The sequence below is a fragment of the Alexandromys fortis genome, unplaced genomic scaffold (genome assembly GCF_014885135.2).
Source record: "Alexandromys fortis isolate MF-2015 unplaced genomic scaffold, M_Fortis_MF-2015_v1.1 scaffold_31, whole genome shotgun sequence".
Classification (NCBI taxonomy): Eukaryota; Metazoa; Chordata; class Mammalia; order Rodentia; family Cricetidae; genus Alexandromys; species Alexandromys fortis.
This window is the reverse complement of record NW_026067974.1, coordinates 14,451,273-14,469,632: the sequence shown is the minus strand read 5'-3', so window position 1 is coordinate 14,469,632 and position 18,360 is coordinate 14,451,273. Positions and strand designations below refer to the sequence as shown.

The 18,360-nt window shown below is 52.8% G+C and overlaps 1 protein-coding gene across 1 annotated transcript; it reads left to right on the top strand.

Annotated features, from left to right (window-relative positions):
• Positions 1 to 265: 265 nt before the first annotated feature.
• On the top strand, positions 266 to 17,744 carry Itga2b (integrin subunit alpha 2b). The gene is made up of 30 exons (XM_050157195.1): positions 266 to 619; positions 2,535 to 2,656; positions 2,745 to 2,842; positions 2,947 to 3,109; positions 3,333 to 3,382; positions 3,886 to 3,931; positions 4,027 to 4,155; positions 4,474 to 4,521; positions 4,649 to 4,692; positions 4,850 to 4,903; positions 5,028 to 5,080; positions 5,237 to 5,448; positions 8,893 to 9,075; positions 9,320 to 9,365; positions 9,455 to 9,559; positions 9,644 to 9,699; positions 9,793 to 9,944; positions 10,055 to 10,180; positions 10,490 to 10,557; positions 10,685 to 10,832; positions 12,776 to 12,868; positions 13,068 to 13,147; positions 13,435 to 13,515; positions 13,716 to 13,815; positions 13,918 to 14,070; positions 14,186 to 14,308; positions 14,825 to 14,941; positions 15,130 to 15,231; positions 15,454 to 15,570; positions 17,520 to 17,744. The coding sequence occupies exons 1-30, from the start codon at positions 432 to 434 to the stop codon at positions 17,571 to 17,573; spliced, it is 3,111 nt and encodes a 1,036-aa protein (XP_050013152.1). The 5' UTR covers positions 266 to 431; the 3' UTR covers positions 17,574 to 17,744.
• The last annotated feature ends 616 nt before the right edge of the window (positions 17,745 to 18,360 follow it).

The window sequence follows — 18,360 nt, the reverse complement described above, 5'->3', positions numbered from 1 at the left end:
GAGAGAGAGAGAGAGAGAGAGAGAGAGAGAGAGAGAGAGAGAGAGAGAGAGAGAGAGAAAGGCAGAGGAGAAGAAGAAAGGAGGAGGAGGGAAGGAAGAAAAGAGAAAGAGGAAAAAGAAAGAAAAGAGAGGAAAAAGGATTTCAAGGGATGCAGCCAAGCAGCAGAAACAGCAGGATTAGAAGATGAACTGTCCTGGACAAAAGGATGAGCGATAGCTTCCAGCAATAAGCGTCCATCCCCAGGGGTCTGTCCCCCTTCCTGGCGGTTCTATAGACCATGTGATCTAAAGGCTATTGCTCTCTGCCATGCCTGCTGCTCAGCAGTTGCTTTGAGCTCCAGTTTGATAAGTCAAAACTTCCGGTGGTGGGAACTTTGGGGAAGAGGAAAGCGCTGGCTCATTCCTGTTTAGGAGGTGTGGGGAGAAGGCAGATGGCTGGAGTGTCGTGTATATGGCATGCCCTGTGGCTCCTTCAGTGGGCACCACTGTTCTTAGGACCTAGTTCTGCTCCTCCAGCCTGGGCCTTGAACCTGGATCCTGTGAAGCTCACCGTCTATGCAGGTCCCAATGGCAGCCACTTTGGATTTTCACTGGATTTTCACAAGGACAGCCACGGGAGGTGAGCACCAAGGGGAGATATGGGTGTTGAGAGAGGACTGCCTTCTGTCATTGCCTCTGTGGCCGCGCCTTCCCGAGTTGAGCAAAGTGGAATCTAGTGTCTTGGTTGAGCTCCTGTCAGGACTCTGGGGAAGGACAGATTCCAGTGAGGGTGCCGGGGAGGGTTTCCAGTGGGAAGATGAACACTGACAAAAAAGGTAAAAGTTAGTGTCTTCCTTTTCCTCAAGGGTCAGTGATATGACATGCTTTACCCGCAGCCGCTCATCGAAATTGGCAAAGATACGAGTGCCCACTCACTGCATCTTCCCTTTCTCCATTTTCAACCTCATCTCCTTCCAGGTTATAGATATTTGAAAAGAAGTGATGATAGATTATTAATAGTAAGCATTTTTGAGATCAAACTGCTAAGATTCCTGGCTCCTCTTCATAGCTGTGTTTATCCCGATGGACACTTGGATGCCTGGGCCAGGGTAGAATAATGACTGTGTAAAGAATCTTTTCCTCTGCCTAAAAGAGCCATTTCATCAAAAGCCAGGCCCCCTTCCCAAGAAGACTTGCATCCAGAGACTGTCCTTGAAGGGGAAAGGATCTGGGGTTGCCTCAGCTCTGACGATTCTGTAGCTATGTGGTGGCACGTGCTTGTAAACTCAGCCCTCGGGAGGCTGGGCAGGTTGGTTACCACAAATGAAATTGCCAGGGCCACATAAGAAGACTCTGTCAAGCCGGGCGGTGGTGGCGCATGCCTTTAATCCCAGCACTTGGAAGGCAGAGGCAGGCAGATAGATCTCTGTGAGTTCGAGGCCAGCCTGGTCTATTCTATCAAATAAATAAAAAAAACTCCTGAGCCCCATGGGTGTGATGGCACATCTCCTTTGATGGGAGGTGAGGCAGGCAGATCCCTGTGAGTTTGAAGTCAACCTGGTCTACACAGTGAGTTCCAGGACAGCCAGAGCTACACAGAGAGACCCTCTCTCAAAAAAACAAAACCAACAAGCCAAACAAACAAGCAAATCTAAAAAAATCTTTAAAAATTTCCTGTCTTCAAACTCTTGAGTGTTAACTCAGAGGGCCTGACAGGACCTGAAGTTTTTCCTTCCTCTTCTGCTGCCTCTTTCCCCAAGCACTGGTCCCAGGGGCACAATTTAATAAACATCCTGTGTGTTTATCAACACACACTTTTATAAAAGCACGTGACTGAGGGCACACTTAATGTCTCTCCTACACGTATTGCATTTACTCTTCCAACAGCGTAATTGCCCGATATTACCCCTAATTTACATATGGCAGAGCTGATTTAAACTTGGGTCTTCTAGGGTCCCCAACTCTGTCAGCATTACACACCCCCACTTCAGCTTTCCGCACCCTTCGTCATTCTTTATATGTGTGTGTATAATATAATATATATTATATATAATCTGTTATGTATAGTGTTCTGTCTGCATGTATGCCTGCACGCCAGAAGAGGGCATCAGATCTCATTATAGACGCCTGTGAGACACCGTGTGGTTGCTGGGAGTTCAACTCAGGACCTCTGGAGGAGCAGTCAGTGCCCTTAACCTGAGCCGTCTCTCCAGCCCCCATCACCATTCCCCGTTCTCACTAAGGGAATCTATTAAGTTTGACAAGGCAGACGGTTTGATTTGTCTGGTTCTTGTCGGGAGGGAGTGGGGACGAGTGTCAGGAGTATTAAACCCTTCCTGTCCAAACCAAACCAACTGGTTTAGTCCCGGGTGAAATTCCTAAGAGTCCAGTTTCAGTTGTCCCTAAAGTGAAGTGGTTGACCTTAATAGGGTATCTGTGAGGAAAGACGGTCCAGTGTTTTCTGTGCCACACGTCCTTCCAGGTACTACTGGGGTGGTGGACACTGGGCAGTGTGGAAAGACCCTGAGCTGTGCTCACCCGGCTTTCCTATGCAGCGTGTCCATCGTGGTGGGCGCCCCGAGGGCCCTAAGCACAAGTCAGGAGGAGACTGGTGGCGTGTTCCTGTGCCCCTGGAAGGCCACTGGTGGCAACTGCACTTCGTTGTCCTTCGACTTTAGTGAGTCTCCGGCATGGAAGGGAACGGGGAAGCCAGGTGGAAGTGGATGGCGGGGCTCCAGAGCTCCACCCTTTCTTGTGCTTTCCAGGGGATGAGACCCGTCACTTAGGCTACCAGTCTTTTCAAACCTTCAAGACCGGACAAGGACTTGGGGCCTCGGTCGTCAGCTGGAATGACGTCATTGTGGTGGGCACTGTGGGCAGTCACAGGGAGCAAGTTCAGGGCAGTGGCACGACGGGGGAAGCCCGAATATCGCGCTCTTTCCCCACTCTCCCGTGGCTCTGCTCTAGGCCTGCGCCCCCTGGCAGCACTGGAATGTCCTAGAAAAGAACGATGAGGCAGAGAAGACTCCGGTAGGCGGCTGCTTCGTGGCTCAGCTCCAAAGCGGAGGCCGCGCAGAATTCTCGCCGTGTCGCAGCAACATCATGAGCTCGATTTACTCAGAATTTTATAGTAAGCGCTCTTCCTCCTTTGTCTCCGCCCACTGATAGATGCAAACCCCGCCCCACCACCAACCTCGCGCCCTGAGAGGCGCCCTCTGCTACGCCACGCCCCCTAGGGCTCCTCCTCCATATCCTCCCCGCCCCTCATAGTTTTGTTCGCCCACGCGGGACTCCTCGCTCAAGCGCAAACTCCCGGAGCCTCGCCTTGGCTGACCTTCACTTGCCTCTTGTAGACGCAGACAAGCGATACTGTGAAGCCGGCTTCAGCTCTGCGGTGACCCAGGCAAGTTGCTCGGCCTGGAGGCTGATGCCGGGGGATCTCCAGTTTGAGGCCAGCCTGGGCTATATAGCAAGACTGAGGCCAGCCTGGGTTAAAAAGTGAGACTCCTCTTAAAAGGAGATGGTGTGGTGGTGAATATGAGAATATTTTACAATCCGGCAGGCAATGGTGGCGCACATCTTTAATCCCAGCACTAGGGAGGCCGAGGCAGGCGGATCTCTGTGACTTCGAGACCAGCCTGGCCTACAGAATTAGTTCCAGGAGAGCCAGAACTGTTACACAGAGAATCCCTATCTGAAAAACAAACAAAAGAACATCATGCTAGGGGTTGGGGATTTAGCTCAGTGGTAGAGTGCTTGTCTAGCAAGCGCAAGGCCCTGGGTTCGGTCCTCAGCTTCAGAAAAAAAAAGAAAGAAAAAAAAAAAACCCTAAACATCATGCTGGCAAAGTGGTTTAGGGTTGTTCCAGAACAGGAGACTCTCTCATGACCAGGACTTCCCTTTCAGGCTGGGGAGCTAGTGCTTGGCGCCCCTGGCGGCTACTTCTTTTTAGGTATGTACCCAGTAATACAACCCACTCTCATCTCGTAGTTTGGGGAGACCCAGGTGTCTGGGGCCCCACACCTCCTGTCCCTGTGTCCTTCCTAGGTCTCCTGGTTCGGGTTCCAATTGCGAATATCATCTCTAGTTACCGCCCGGGTACCCTTTTGTGGCATGTGCCCAACCAACGTTTCACCTTCGACTCCAGCAACCCAGTGTACTTCGACAGCTACCGGGGTAACATTGGCACCTTCTTTCCAGCCTTCTCAGAGAGTCAGGTCCCGCCTTTGTTCAAGCCTTAAAGTCAATCTTGGGTAGTCAACCCCAGCACAAAAGCACCCCGTCCCCTGTCCCCGCTTCTTCGCCTACACTTGTCCAATTTGCATCCACACTGGCTCGCCCTTCTTTCCTCGGACTCAAGTGAGACCTCGGGCCCGCCTCCGTCTTCCACCTGCACAATGCAGTCTGTACTGATAACCTCGGTACTCACGGCCCTCCTTTCCTGACCGAGGTCTTCCTCGTTGCTTTAAACGCTAAACTGTGTTGCGTTTTCAGGGTACTCGGTGGCCGTGGGCGAGTTCGATGGGGATCTGAGCACTACAGGCAAGGAATGCTGTTAGGGACGGGTGGGGGAGCCCCGGGGCAGGAGGAGCACCTCCATACAATTTCCCTTGGGTCCCTATGGGAGGATGGACTGAGGATCTGATTTGCTGAGCCTCGCTTTCCCCAGAGTACGTGTTCGGTGCCCCCACTTGGAGCTGGACCCTAGGAGCGGTAAGTGCCCGCTCTCCCACCATTTGTTGTTCTGAACACCCTGACCCTCGTCCTCTTGTTTACTCCCCTACGTTCGCCAGTGCCCTGCCCTTCCTCAATGAGAGTGGGAAGCTGCGGAGGGAGCATGAATACACTTGGGTGTATTTCTCCCGTGCAGGTGGAAATTTTGAACTCCTACTACCAGCCGCTGCACCGGCTGCACGGAGAGCAGGTGAGGGCGGTGGCCCCAGGGGAGTGGCCAAAATCAGGGAATTGGCCCTCAGGATGGTTTATGGGATATGAGGGTGATGACAGAGGATTTTGAAGCACAGACTAAAGTGTTCTTCATCTCGTAGATGGCTTCATATTTCGGGCACTCCGTGGCAGTCACTGACGTCAACGCGGACGGGTAAGAGGAGGGCGTGTATCACCTGTACCCAGTTGGTTCTTCAGTTGCCAGCGGCAGGAGTCACCCTCATCTTGTCCCAAGGGTGGCCCAGAACTTCCCTCATTCCTAGCGTCTTCCCAGCTCAGCTACGCCTAACCTTGCCCATCTGATCCGCAGGAGGGATGACCTACTAGTGGGGGCTCCACTGTATATGGAGCACAGGGCAGACCGCAAGCTGGCCGAGGTGGGCCGCGTATACTTGTTTCTGCAGCCTAGGGGCCCCCATGCCCTGGGCACGCCTACTCTCCTGCTGACCGGCACTCAACTCTATGGAAGGTTTGGATCTGCCATTGCACCCTTGGGTGACCTCAACCGGGATGGCTATAATGGTGAGTGAAGAGCTGCTGCTTTTAACCTTAAGAGGGCTAATTGTCCTAACGACGATGGACTTAAGACAGTCGTGGTGGATGGAGTACACCTGGAATCCCAGTAGGAGGGAGGCTGAGACCTTGGGCAGAGAAGGCTTGGTGGCTGACTGGAGAGCGGGTATCAGAGTTCAAGGAATCCAGTTAGGACAGTTTGTCTAGATACCAGCTTGATGACCCCTGCCTGCAGGTTTGGAAAATGGAGTCAGAGATGTGTTGACTTTAACAGATATTTAGGGCTTGGCCTATTAAGGCTGGATTGGAAATGGGATATGGGGTCAGGAAGAGAAGGGGGGTTGAGTGGGAGTGGGGAGCGAGGAGTCTGTAGTTCAGTTCTGGGTTAGCTGGGCGGGAAAGCCTTGGGCGTAGTAGGAAGAAATATGGCGAGAACTGATTGACTTTCCACACTTCCGCCAGAGAGGGCTGAGGGTGAGATAGAGAACAGGGAAGAGTGGATGGGATCCAGAGCCTGTGAGGTAAGAAGAGGCCCAGCGTAGAACCGTGGGAAGCAAGAGCATTTAGGGACACCCAGAGAAAGTGACTCTGGGAAACAGTGTTCAGACAGGTGGAAGAGGAACCAGGAGATTGGTGGTCCCAAACTCTAAGAGAATACTTTGAGGAGGAAGGATGGGCCAAGTGGGCCCCTCATTCCTGAAAGGTACAGTTGGATGCAACCGGGAAAGCATCATGGGCGTTAGAGAGGATGAGCTCATTGGTGGCAGGGACCAGTATGGTGCCTGTACGGTGGTGCTCACCAGTAATCCTAGCACCCAGGAAGTGAGGCAGGAAGGGCAGGTCACCCTCTGCTACCTAAGAGGCTGGAGAGAAGCCTGGGATACTTAAAACCCTCTGAGAAAAAAACCAGTCAAACTAGTCTGGCAGTGGTGGCTCACACCTTTAATCCCAGCACTCGGGAGGCAGAGGCAGGTGGATCTCTGTGAGCTTGAGGCCAGCCTGGTCTACACAGAGAGTTCCAGGAAAGACTCCAAAGCTACAAAGAAACCCTGTCTCAAAAAACAAAAAACAAACCCAACCAACAAAGGGCACCTTAGGGACCAGAAGGTCACTGGGACCAGGGGCAGGGTATGAGCAGAGGTGGCTCTCCCAGCAGGCGGTGCCTACAGCTCTGTCACCAACCCAATGTGAAAGGAAAAGGAGGCCACCGCGGAGTGGGGCTGGAGCTGCAGGAAGATGGTTTTCATTTGGCAGAATGGGGAGTGTAATGAATACAGAGGGAAAATGTGGGGGAACTGGAGGGTTCAGCCAGATGAGAACCCCTGTGATGCCTAGGGATGCAGACACTCCATCCAGAGGCAGGGGGTGCCAGTGCAAGGGTCACGTGGAGAAAGCAGGAAGAGAGTGATCAGTAGGGTCCCTTATCGAAGAAAGTGAGGCTGACAGCTCAGGAGACAGGAGAAGGTTAGAAACAGGCGCGGTGGGGATCCCCATGGGTTCAGAGGACGACGGCTGGAGATTAGGAGCCATAGTGCCCTGTCTGCTCTGTGTCTCTGCAACTCTGAGCTGAATTAGCTCCAGTTAGAGTCTGGCCAGGCTGACCCAAAACTGGCCATGGGGCAAGAAGGCCGAAATAATGAACAGTGAGACAAACGGTCAAAGCCATGAAGACCAAGGCCAGGACAGAGAGGAGGCCACGGACTCAAGGACAGAGTCAGTGGTCAGAGGCCTCTGTTCGGTTTTTGTTTTTGAGACAGGATTTCACTGCATTGCCTTGGCAGACCTGGAACTCTCCAAGTAGTCATAGTACAGGCTGACCTTGAACTCACAGAAATCCACCTGCCTCAGTCCTGATGGCTGGGATTAAACATTTCAGTTGGAATTCTGATTATGGTGATCAAGGAAATCACAAAGACTTGGTGTGAACAAAATCAGAAGGTAGAGGGAAGATGATTAAGATGCATATACGTGTTGGGGGAAGGGTCGCTTGTTCTTCCCAGCCACCCAGCCACAAAATAATCACTCACTATTAATAATAAAAAAAAACATTATTATTTGCAATACTGTTTAGCCAATAGCATAAGCGTATTTCTGGCTAAACTCATATCCTAAACTAACCCATCTCTGTTATTCTGTATATCACCACGTGGCTGTGGCTTACCAGCTAAAGTTCCCACCGGCTTCTATCTCTGGTGGCAGCTCCGTGGCGGCTCCCTCCTCCCGCCTTTCTTCTCCTAGCATTCAGTCCGGTTTTCCCCGCCTACCTAAGTTCTGCCCTTTCTACAGGCTAAGGTAGTTTCTTTATTCATTAACCCATAAAAGCAACACATGGACAGAAGGACCTCCCACACTGTAGACGTGGCCTATGAGCATGTCCATAGACCGCTATCAGATACACTCTCAGGGAAGGTCTTAAGGGCTTTGGCGGTGATACATCTGTGCTGTGACTGTGAGCTTGTCCGCAGGGTGAAGGTGAACCCGAGTTAGCATCTGGGAGATAGGCTTCAGTTAGTTTGTATTTGCTGTTCAGTTTGATTTTATGTTTTGAGACAGGGTCTCACCATGTAGCCCTCACTGGCCTGGAACTCAGAATGTACATCAAGCTGGCCTTGAACTCACAGAGATCTTCCTATCTCTGCCTCAAGAATGTTGATATTAAAGGTGTAGAGGCTTACTTTTTTTTATCATACTGGGAATTGAATCTAGGACCTCATACATATTAAGAAGTATGCTACCCCGGCCTGGGCTCAGTTATTTAATCTTCTTCTAAAATAGGAATTAAGGGCGCAGGGTTATAGCTGAGCTAATAGAAAGCTTCCCTAACATGCCAAAGCCTCATCCCGGCACAAGCCAGGTGTGGTGGTGTCCGTACCAGGTCCTCCTAGCGCAAGGGAGGTGGAGGCAGGAGGGCCAGAAGTTCAAAGTCCTTCTCAGCTGCTTAAATAATTAGAGGCTAATTTAACACTTACACCACCCCGTCTCATGGGCCTGGTATTGAACACCTTTAATCCCAGCTCAGGGAGGCAGAGGCTGTGAGTTTGAGGCCTGCCTGGTCTTCAAGGAAGTTCCAGAACAGCCAGGGCTACAAAGAGAGACCATATCTCAGAAAAACCAAACCAAACCAAAAAAACAAAACAAAGAAAAACTGGAACAAAACAAAAAATCCTGTATCAAATTAGCAATAATAAGAGCAAACAGGATAACAACCCCCAATTATCAGGAGTAAATGGAATCTTGTCTGCACATTTCCTTGATGGACAGTGAGGGCTATTGGAGCTTTTATATCGTTGTTAATACTTGACTGGTCTCTCTCCTGCCTCCTTGATACAGACTTTGTACCCTTCTCCTGGTCTCCCTAGAGAAGGGCCTCCCTAGAGAAGACTCAGGAGAGACTGGCAGCTTCCCCTGGGGAGACTCCAATCACAAACAGACACATTTCTTCTCTCCTTCCAGATGTCGCTGTGGCTGCCCCCTATGGGGGTCCCAGTGGTCAGGGCCAAGTGCTGGTGTTCCTGGGTCAGAGTGAGGGGCTGAGTCCACGCCCCTCCCAGGTCCTGGACAGCCCCTTCTCCGCAGGCTCTGGCTTTGGCTTCTCCCTTCGTGGTGCTGTAGACATCGATGACAATGGATACCCAGGTGCCCGTGGATTGCATCCAACCTAGTCACGACAGGCCTTCGGGTGCTTACTGGAAACGTGGGGGGACAAACAGCTGGGGGTCCATGTCTGGCCTGCCAGTTGTGGGCTCTAACTTGTCTGTGTGGCTGGGAGGCTAGGCTTGGGGGCAGAACCTCCAGGGGGTTGATGGTGTGATGGGAAGATAAAGACTTGCTCCATGCCTACTCTAATGCCCACCTTTGACCCTTCTCCCTCTGCCTATAGACCTGATAGTGGGAGCCTATGGGGCTAGCAAAGTGGCTGTGTACAGGTGAGCACTGGCTAGGGGGAAGGGCGACATCATTCAGAGGAGGCTGGGTCAGCAGGGACACGGTGGTGAACCGCCTCTGATCCCATCAGAGCTCAGCCTGTGGTGATGGCCACTGTCCAACTGCTGGTTCAAGACTCCCTCAATCCCACCCTGAAGAACTGTGTCCTGGAACAGACCCAGACACCAGTCAGCTGGTGAGGAGGCGGAGGTCACAGACTCGGCAGGGGGTTGGGACCTTAGAGAGGCCCCAACCCCCAAACCTGCTCTCGTCTTTGCAGCTTCAACATCCAGATGTGTGTGGGAGCAACAGGACACAACATTCCTCAGAAGCTGCGTGAGTGGCGTGGAGGGAGGGGCTGGAGGAAGGGAGGTCTGGTTGTCTCCACTAGAGGGAGACCTAGATCCTTCCTGCTTGCCTGCCTGGCAGATCTAACGGCAGAGCTGCAGCTGGACCTGCAGAAGCCCCGGCAGGGCCGCCGCGTGCTCCTGCTGGCCTCCCAACAGGCGAGCCTCAGCCTGAGCCTGGATCTGGGCGGAAGAAACAAAACTATCTGCCACACCACCGAGGCCTTCCTTCGAGTACGCTCAGGCTAGAACGGGCGCAGCTGGGTGTGCAGGGTTCTCCCTGCAGGCTCCAGCAAAGGGTGTGGGCCCAGCAGCAGGATAGCCAGACTCTTGCCCTCTTCTAGGATGAGGCCGACTTCCGGGACAAGCTGAGCCCTATTGTGCTCAGCCTCAATGTGTCGCTGCCCCGAGAAGAGACCGGAGTAGCCCCTAATGTGGTGTTGCATGGAGAAACCCATGTCCTGAAGCAGGTAGGGACAAGCAAGGAGGGTGCAAGATCCCTGGTTAAGGGATTAAGATTAGGAAATCCTGAACCTTGAAGTCACCCCCAAATCCTGATGAAATTTGCCAAATCTCAGTGTCCCCCAACCACTGCTGTAGACTCAAGCCCTACTATCACCAGAACTTTGGCATCACCCCAAACCTTTGCACTGTACCCCATTCCCCACTCCCCGAAGTCTGAAGGGACCCCTGGAGGCACTGTTGTTCCCTGAGCTCTGAGGTGATCCCTAAACCTCACAAGCCCTCAGCTTACCCACACATCCTATTGTGTCCCCTAGACCCGGATCATCCTGGACTGTGGGGAGGATGACCTGTGTGTGCCCCAGCTTCAGCTCGCAGCCACTGTGTGAGAGGGTCCCCCACTCTACCTACCCTGTCCCTCCGTGCCCCAGGAGACCCACTCCTTACCCGAGTCCCCTCTCCTCCTCCCCCGACCTCTGGTCCTAAACCCAGCATCTCCCCCTCACACACAGGGGGAACTCCCCGCTTCTGATTGGTGCTGACAACGTGTTGGAGCTGAAAATTGATGCGGCCAACGAGGGGGAGGGAGCCTATGAGGCAGAGCTGGCTGTGCACTTGCCTCCAGGTGCCCACTACATGCGGGCTCTCAGCGACGTTGAGGTGAGGTGCCCCGCTGGGGCACAGCCAGCAGGCAGCCTTGATTCCAGACTCCCACCCAAATCTTCAGGGCTCTTTTGCTGAAGTTTTCAGCCTTTAGATGCAGCGCATATAGGTGTGGTGTACATATGAGAAATGCAGGCGAATGGTATGAATTTGAAGAACATGTTAGAAAGCCGGTGTTTATTAAAGCCCGGTTAACCTGGGGCGCTGGGGTGATGGCTCAGCTGGTAAAGTTCCTGCCATCCAAGTGGAGAACCTGGGTTTGGACTCCCATGGGGAAAGACAGGCATGGCAGTGTGAGGCTCCAACTCCAGTGCTGGGGATTTGATGGTGGATATGACCCTAAAGTCCATTGACCAGGCGGGCTCGCCACATCCATGAGACCCTGTCTCAATAAGTAAATGAATAAACATAGAGTCGGGCGGTGGTGGCGCACGCCTTTAATCCCAGCACTCGGGAGGCAGAGGCAGGCGGATCTCTGTGAGTTCAAGACCAGCCTGGTCTACAGAGCTAGTTCCAGGACAGGCTCCAAAGCCACAGAGAAACCCTGTCTCGAAAAATCAAATAAATAAATAAACAAACAAACATAGAGAACAATTGGGGAACGATACCGATAACCTCTCTTTTCCACACCCACACACGTATACCCATGTGTACACACATATACACACAATTTACTGACTTAGTCTTTTCCCGTAATGCTGGCAGGCACTTACAGAGAAATTTTTTTAATTAGTTAAATTCAGTATTTGTGTGTGCACATGTGCAAGAGCATAGTGCCATCTGTGCACATGCCCATGGGAGCCAGAAGTCAGGCTTGGGTGTGCAAGAGCATAGTGCCATCTGTGCACATGCCCATGGGAGCCAGAAGTCAGGCTTGGGTGTCATCCTTCAAGTGTTCATCATCTTTTGTTTTTGTTTGTTTGCTTGTTTTTTTGAGACAAGTCTCTCACTGTCTGAACCTGAGGCTCACAGGTTCAGCCAGACTGGCTGGTCACAGGCCCCAGGGAACCTCCCCTTGCCACCTCCCGGGTGCTGAGATGACAAGCGGTGTCCCCACACCCGCTTTTTCTGTGGGTTCTGGGATCAGACTCAGGTCCCCATGCTTATGCAACAGAGCCAGCTCCCAGACTGGTTTTGTTTTGGTTTTGGTTTTTCAAGACAGGGTTTCTCTGTGTAACAGCCCTGGCTGTCCTGGAATTAGCTCTGTAGACCAGGTGGGCCCGGAACTCACAAAGATTCACCTGGTTCTGCCCCCCCCCATCCCCCCGTGCTGGGATTAAAGGCTTGCACCACCACTGCCTGGCCCCAGACCAGCATTTTATCTTCTGAGAAGATATTTTTATCTTCAGTCCCGCTCTGAAGACAAGACTGATCAGGAACTCACTATTTAGTCCAGGACAGCCTTGAACTCTTGATATTTCTACCTTAGCCTCCCAAGTATTGGCATATAGGCAAGAGCCCCCACACAGGTATATATAATGTATATGCGTGTATACATATGTATTTATACACATATACACTCATTTTATACACACACGCTTGTTCACAGTGAGCATGTGAAGGGATCAGAGGGCAGCCCATAGGAGTCAGATGTCTTCTTCTACCACGTGAGATCCAGGATTTAAACAGAGGTTGTCAGGTTTGGTGGCAAGCCCTTTTAACCAACTAAGCCATCTTGACAGCCCTGAACAGATTTTGGTTTAGTTTGTTTCCCTTTCATTTTTCTTTGAGACAGTTTCTCTGTGTAGTCCTGGAATTTGCACTGTAGACCAGGCTGGCCTCCAACTCAAAAGATCTTGCCTCTGCCTCCCAAGTGCTGGGATTAAAGGTGTGTGCTACCATGCCTAGCTTTATTTTGTTGATGTAATTTATAGCAGACATGTAGGGCACTGCACCCCCACAGCCGCTCTTTCTCACCTGTCTGTGAATCTCTTCTCCAGGGCTTTGAGAGGCTCATCTGCACCCAGAAGAAGGAGAATGAGACCAGGGTGACATTGTGCGAGCTGGGGAACCCCATGAAGAAGGACACCCGGGTAAGGCCTCCATGATGTGGGCCGGGGGACAACCAGGTGGGGGGGTCTCAGGTGGGAATCAGGAGGTCTTCCAACTCTAGCTGCATCCTATGGTGGGTAGGATCCTGGGGATGTAGAGCTGGGGGGTAGAAATGTGGCTCTGGAGGACAGGGCCCAGAGTGGACACTGGGGTAGTGAGTTCACTTCTTCCCTCTTCCAGATAAAAATCACAATGTTGGTGAGTGTGGAGAATCTGGAAGAAGCCGGAGAGTATGTGTCCTTCCAGCTTCAGATCAGGAGGTACCGCGCTGGGCGGTGTGGCTGTCTACTGCCCTTCCTCCATTAGCCCCTCACGCAGAAAGCCTTCCACACAGAAAGGCCTTCCAGGGTGCCCTGTTCCCTTTCTCCCTCGGTGGGTGACTTGTTTCTGAATCTTGGGGTCCTAGAGGACTTTGTTTCTCAGGTCTAACTTCAGTACGGTATGCTGTTGAGGGTGGGATTAACTCCCCTCGAGCTGTCTAAAATTCTGGGTCCACTCCAAAGGGCTGGTGTCCCTCGTTTTCTTCTTCTTACCTTCTCCCCTCCAGCAAGAACAGCCAGAATCCAAACAGTGATGTTCTGCTGTTGCCTGTGGCAGTCCAAGCTGAGGCCGCAGTGGAGCTTCGAGGGTGAGAGACGATGTGTGGGAAGGGGAAATGGCAGAGGGGCCTCTATTATGAGGAGGAGGAGGAGGAGGAGGAGGAGTGTAGCCAGCGTGATTAACATGTAGAAGACCCTGGTCCCAATCCCAGCATCTCATGAAGCAAAAGGGTAAAGTTTGAGGGGTCCTGGACGATCCACCACACTTTGGGGGCTTGGTCACTTGCAGGAATTCCTTCCCTGCCTCCTTGGTGGTGGCCCCAGAAGAAGGTGACAGGGAGCAGGATGGCTTGGACAGCTGGGTCCCCAGGGTGGAACACACCTATGAGGTAGGGAGGAGCCTCTGGGTAAGACTGGGTGGGGGAGGTCCTGGGATCTGCAGGCTGGCAGCTGAGTCACCAGCATCCGCTGTCCCACCTCCCCACCCCCAGCTCCACAACAATGGCCCTGGCGCTGTGAACGGCCTCCGACTGGTCATCCACTTTCCCAGCCAGTCCCAGCCCTCAGACTTGCTCAACATCCTGGATGTGCAGCCCCAAGGGGGTCTCCTCTGCTCCTCACAGCCGACCCCCAAGCCTCTCAAGGTGAGGCGAGGGCGGGGGAAGGGAGCCGTGAGGGACAGACGACAGACCAACAGCCAGAGCAGGGTATGAGTGCAGAACCTGGAAGCGAATTCACTTCTCCCTTGTCCCCCCCCAGCTGGACTGGAGACGACCCACTCCCAGCTCTTCCCTCCTTCGCCAAGGCCATCACCAGCGTGAGCGCAGACAGGCGTTCCTGCAGGGACCCAAGCAGCCAGGGAATCAGGAACCAGTTCTGGTGGTAAGGAGGCTCAGCAGGCTCCAGCTGGGGTCCTCAGGAGCCTGAGGAGATGGGAGGCAGGGAGAGTGGGTGGGTGTGATTCTTGACTGCCAAAGCAAGCCGGGCCTGGTGGCGCATGCCTTTAATCTGCACGCCTTTAATCCCAGCACTCGGGAGGCAGAGGCAGGAGGATATCTTCGAGTTCGAGGCCAGACTGGGTTACAGAGAGAGTTCCAGGGGAGAGAGAGAGAGAGAGAGAGAGAGAGAGAGAGAGAGAGAGAGAGAGAGAGAGAGAGAGAGAGAGACCAAAACAATATCACAAAAAAACGAGTACTGCAGGCTATGGGTGACCCCTGGCTACGGGCCTCGTCCCAGTATCCCTGGGAATGTTGAGCAAACAGAATGTAGAGAAACCATGTGAAGCTCGGCCAGAGACCGGCGTTTCCTGACCCTCCTGGCTCTCTGTGTTGGGTTGATTGAGATTGATGGGGGATGACTGACAGGAGGTCCTGGGGACTTACGACCCGTCCCCCTCAGAGTTGCAACGACTCAGCGCCCTGTACGGTGGTGGAGTGTGAGCTGCAGGAGATGCTGCGGGGGCAGCGAGCCATGGTCACGGTGCGGGCTATGCTGGGACTGCCCAGCCTCCGCAAGGTGGGGCTGGACGCGGGGGGCGGGGCCTGTGGGGGCGGGGCCGGAGTTTGCTCTGGGCTTCAGCAGGTTCACACTGGTCTTTTACCTTGGGGCGGGGAGAGGCAATTTGTGAGTCCGGGGCTTGGATTGCGGCCACCTCCTGGCCTCGAGTGGCCGCGGTAAGCGATTGTCACCTCCGCCCCCTGCAGAGGCCGCAGGAGCAGTTTGTGCTGCAGTCGCACGCCTGGTTCAACGTTTCCTCCCTACCCTACTCGGTGCCGGCGATCAGCTTGCCCAGCGGACAAGCTCTGGTGAGCGACCCTAGATCTCCGGCTGTCAGCGCCCAGCCAGCGTGGGGCGGGGCCTCTTTAGGGATGAGGGGCGGGGCCTCCGTGGATTGAAGGACGAAGTCTGTCTGAGGTTGAGGGGCGGGCTCTCAGTAGGACTGAGGTTTGGTTACTAGGAGACATCTTGGTTGGGCATAGTCCTCCCTGGTCACAGGCCCCTTGAAGTAACGTCCAGTTTTGCCTCAGGTGCAGACACAGCTGCTTCGGGCCTTGGAGGAGAGGGCCATTCCTCTCTGGTGGGTGCTGGTGGGAGTCCTGGGCGGTCTGCTGATGCTCACCCTGCTGGTTTTGGCCATGTGGAAGGTGAGACTGGAAGGGGGGCACAGAGTTCCTAGGGGATCACAAGCTAGGAGACCAGAGATACGATACGGGACCTGTCTCACCTACATAGGCACTATTAGAATGTCATTTTTCTGAGGACTTCTGCTGGGCCAATCCCTCTCATCCCTACTAGCAGGATGCCTGAAACCCTCAGGTCTTCGGACCCCTCCCCCACTGTCAGGAAGTCAGAGGAAACTGAGACCCGCTGAGAACTTCCTGACAGTGATGGGCAGGGCTCAACTCCTCTGTGGCAGGGATAAAAACACCATGACCAAAAGAAACTTGGGGAGGAAAGGGTTTATTTCATCATACATTTTACAGTCAACAGAGAAACAAACCGGGCGGTGGTGGCACACGCCTTTAATCCCAGCACTCGGGAGGCAGAGGCAGGCGGATTTCTGTGAGTTCGAGGCCAGCCTGGTCTACAAAAGCTAGTTCCAGGACAGGCATCAAAGCCACAGAGAAACCTTGTCTCAAAAACAAAACAAAACAGTCAACAGAGAAGCGAGGCAGGAACTGAAGTTGAGACCTTGAAGGACAGTGGCTTACACCCCTACTTCCTTGCCTGCCCGTCTTGGCCCAGCTGCCCAGGGATGGCACCACCCACAGCTTGCTGGGCTTCTTACATCAGTTAGCCATGAAGACAATGTCTCACAGAGGTTGTAAGGATGAGCAGGCTAACAGAAAAACACTGGCTGTTCTTCTGGAGGAGCAGTGTCCCGTTCCAGCACCCGCATGTGGCTACAACCCTGCCTTACTCCAGTTCCAGGGGCTCGGACAGCTTCTTCGTGTTCCTTCAGTGCCAGGCATGCAGGTGGTACAGGACACACATGCAGGCAAAATCAAAATGTCCTCACACGTAAAATAAAAATAATTAATTTTGAGGCTAGAAAGATGACTCAGAGGTTAAGAGCACTGACGGCTCTTCCAGAGGACCCAGGTTCAAGTCCCAGCGCTACATGGCAACTAACAACTGTCTGAAACTCTAAGATCTGACACCCTCATTCGGGCAAAATACCAATGCAAATACAAAATAAATTAAAATAAATAGTAATTTTTTTTTTCAAAAAGAAAATGCCTCAAAGGCATGGCTACAGGCCAATCTGACCTGGACAATTTTTGTTTGTTTTTTTGAGGTGGGGTTTCTCTGTGTAGTTCTGGCTGTTCTGGAACTAGCTCTGTAGACCAGGTTAGCCTCAGACTTAGAGATGATGCCTGCCTCTGCCTCCAGAGTGCTGGGTTTAAAGGCGTGCGCCACCAGGCCCTACTGATCTGGGTAATTTTTCAGGTGAGGTTTTCTCTTCCTCAGTGACTTTAGGTTTGTGTCAAGCTGAAGTTTACTGTGACAGTATTTGAACTGTCCTTCCCCTGAGCAAGATGGGAGGCTGGAGGATCGAGCCTGGCCCTGGATCCTAAGAGGGTCACTCATTTCTGTATGCTGGGGAACATAGGCCTGAGTAATGGAGAAGCAGAAAATTTAAAGCCAAGCATGGTGACAAAGATGCAACCCTACGAGCTCAGGAGCACAGGTTACAAAGCAAGTCCTAGGACAGCTGGGGCTACCTGAGATCTTGTCTCAGAAAAACAAAGCAGAGGTTATTGACATGGCTCAGGGCATTAGAGTACTTACACCAAGCCTAATGACCTGAGTTCTAATCCAGGGGCCCATATAGTAGAGCGAGAGAACCAATCCTTGAAAGTTGCCCTCTGACCTCCAAACATACACACATATAAATAAATAAAATGTATATTTTCCAATTTATGGGGGGACATCTCCCAGTTTAAAAATCCCCCTTCTCATGCTGGGGATGCAACTCTGTCATGGGTTTTGAGGCAGCTGGTTTCTAGCAGACTTCCTCAGTGATTCTCTGGGGTGTGTGCCCTGTCTCTGTGCCGGACCCCAGCTCCTGTGCCACCCCCCACCCCTGCAGGCTGGCTTCTTCAAGCGGAATCGACCACCTCTAGAGGAAGATGAAGAAGAGTGACCCGGTGCTCAGTTGTGAGGGGCTGGCTGGCTGCTTCACCTCCTGTCTCCTCCCAGTTGGGCCCACTCAGAACTCCATGGGTTCAAACCACTCCATGGGGTCTTCCCTGCCCAGCAGAGTGGGCAAATCCCCCTTCCTAGTGTCTAATAAACAGGTTCATAGCAATATTCATCATGCCGCCTCGGAGTCGGAGGATAAAGGGGGAGGTGAGGGATGTTTGCTGGGACTAAGCAGTTTGAGCCGAGTAATTCTCTACCAACATGGCAGCTAATGGCTGCCGGGCAGTAGGGAGCAGGGTGGTAGGTGTGAGGGAGCCAGGACTGAATGGTGGAAGAACCAGACTCAGTGGACAGTGAAAGGGGGGTCGGGAGCACCAGAGAAGAAATGCTGGGCTCCTGGTAGGCAGTTTTGTATCTCTCTACGTAGGCCTGTCTGGCCCGGAGCTCAGTGTGTAGACCAGGCTGACCTCAAACCCAGAGAGATCAATCTACTTCGACTTTGCCAGTCCTGGAATTAAAGACACAGAAGCCATCATGCCCGACTCTCTGGTGGGCAGCTTTGAGCTATGCATTGTCCATAATTTTGGAGGGACAAACCTCAGAATAGTCCAAGCCTTGGGAAAATGACATTCCTTTCTTCCCTCCCCTTCCTCCAACAACCTTTACAGTAGTGTTCCGGAGGAAGAGGGTGGAAGGAAGCTGGCTGAGCCCAGCTTGAGGAGGACAGTGTCCCCAGGGAGGGGACAGCAGTTGTTGCCCCCTACAGTCACCCTGATGCCATTCCTTCT

What these genes read in the sequence shown, in the direction of transcription:
- Itga2b (XM_050157195.1), top strand. Translation starts at nt 432, where the DNA reads ATGGCTGGAGTGTCGTGTATATGGCATGCCCTGTGGCTCCTTCAGTGG. An exon ending in GGAGCTGGACCCTAGGAGCG is followed by an intron (nt 4,693 to 4,849) that starts GTAAGTGCCCGC and finishes TCTCCCGTGCAG; the next exon opens with GTGGAAATTTTGAACTCCTA. An exon ending in TGCCCAGCGGACAAGCTCTG is followed by an intron (nt 15,232 to 15,453) that starts GTGAGCGACCCT and finishes GTTTTGCCTCAG; the next exon opens with GTGCAGACACAGCTGCTTCG.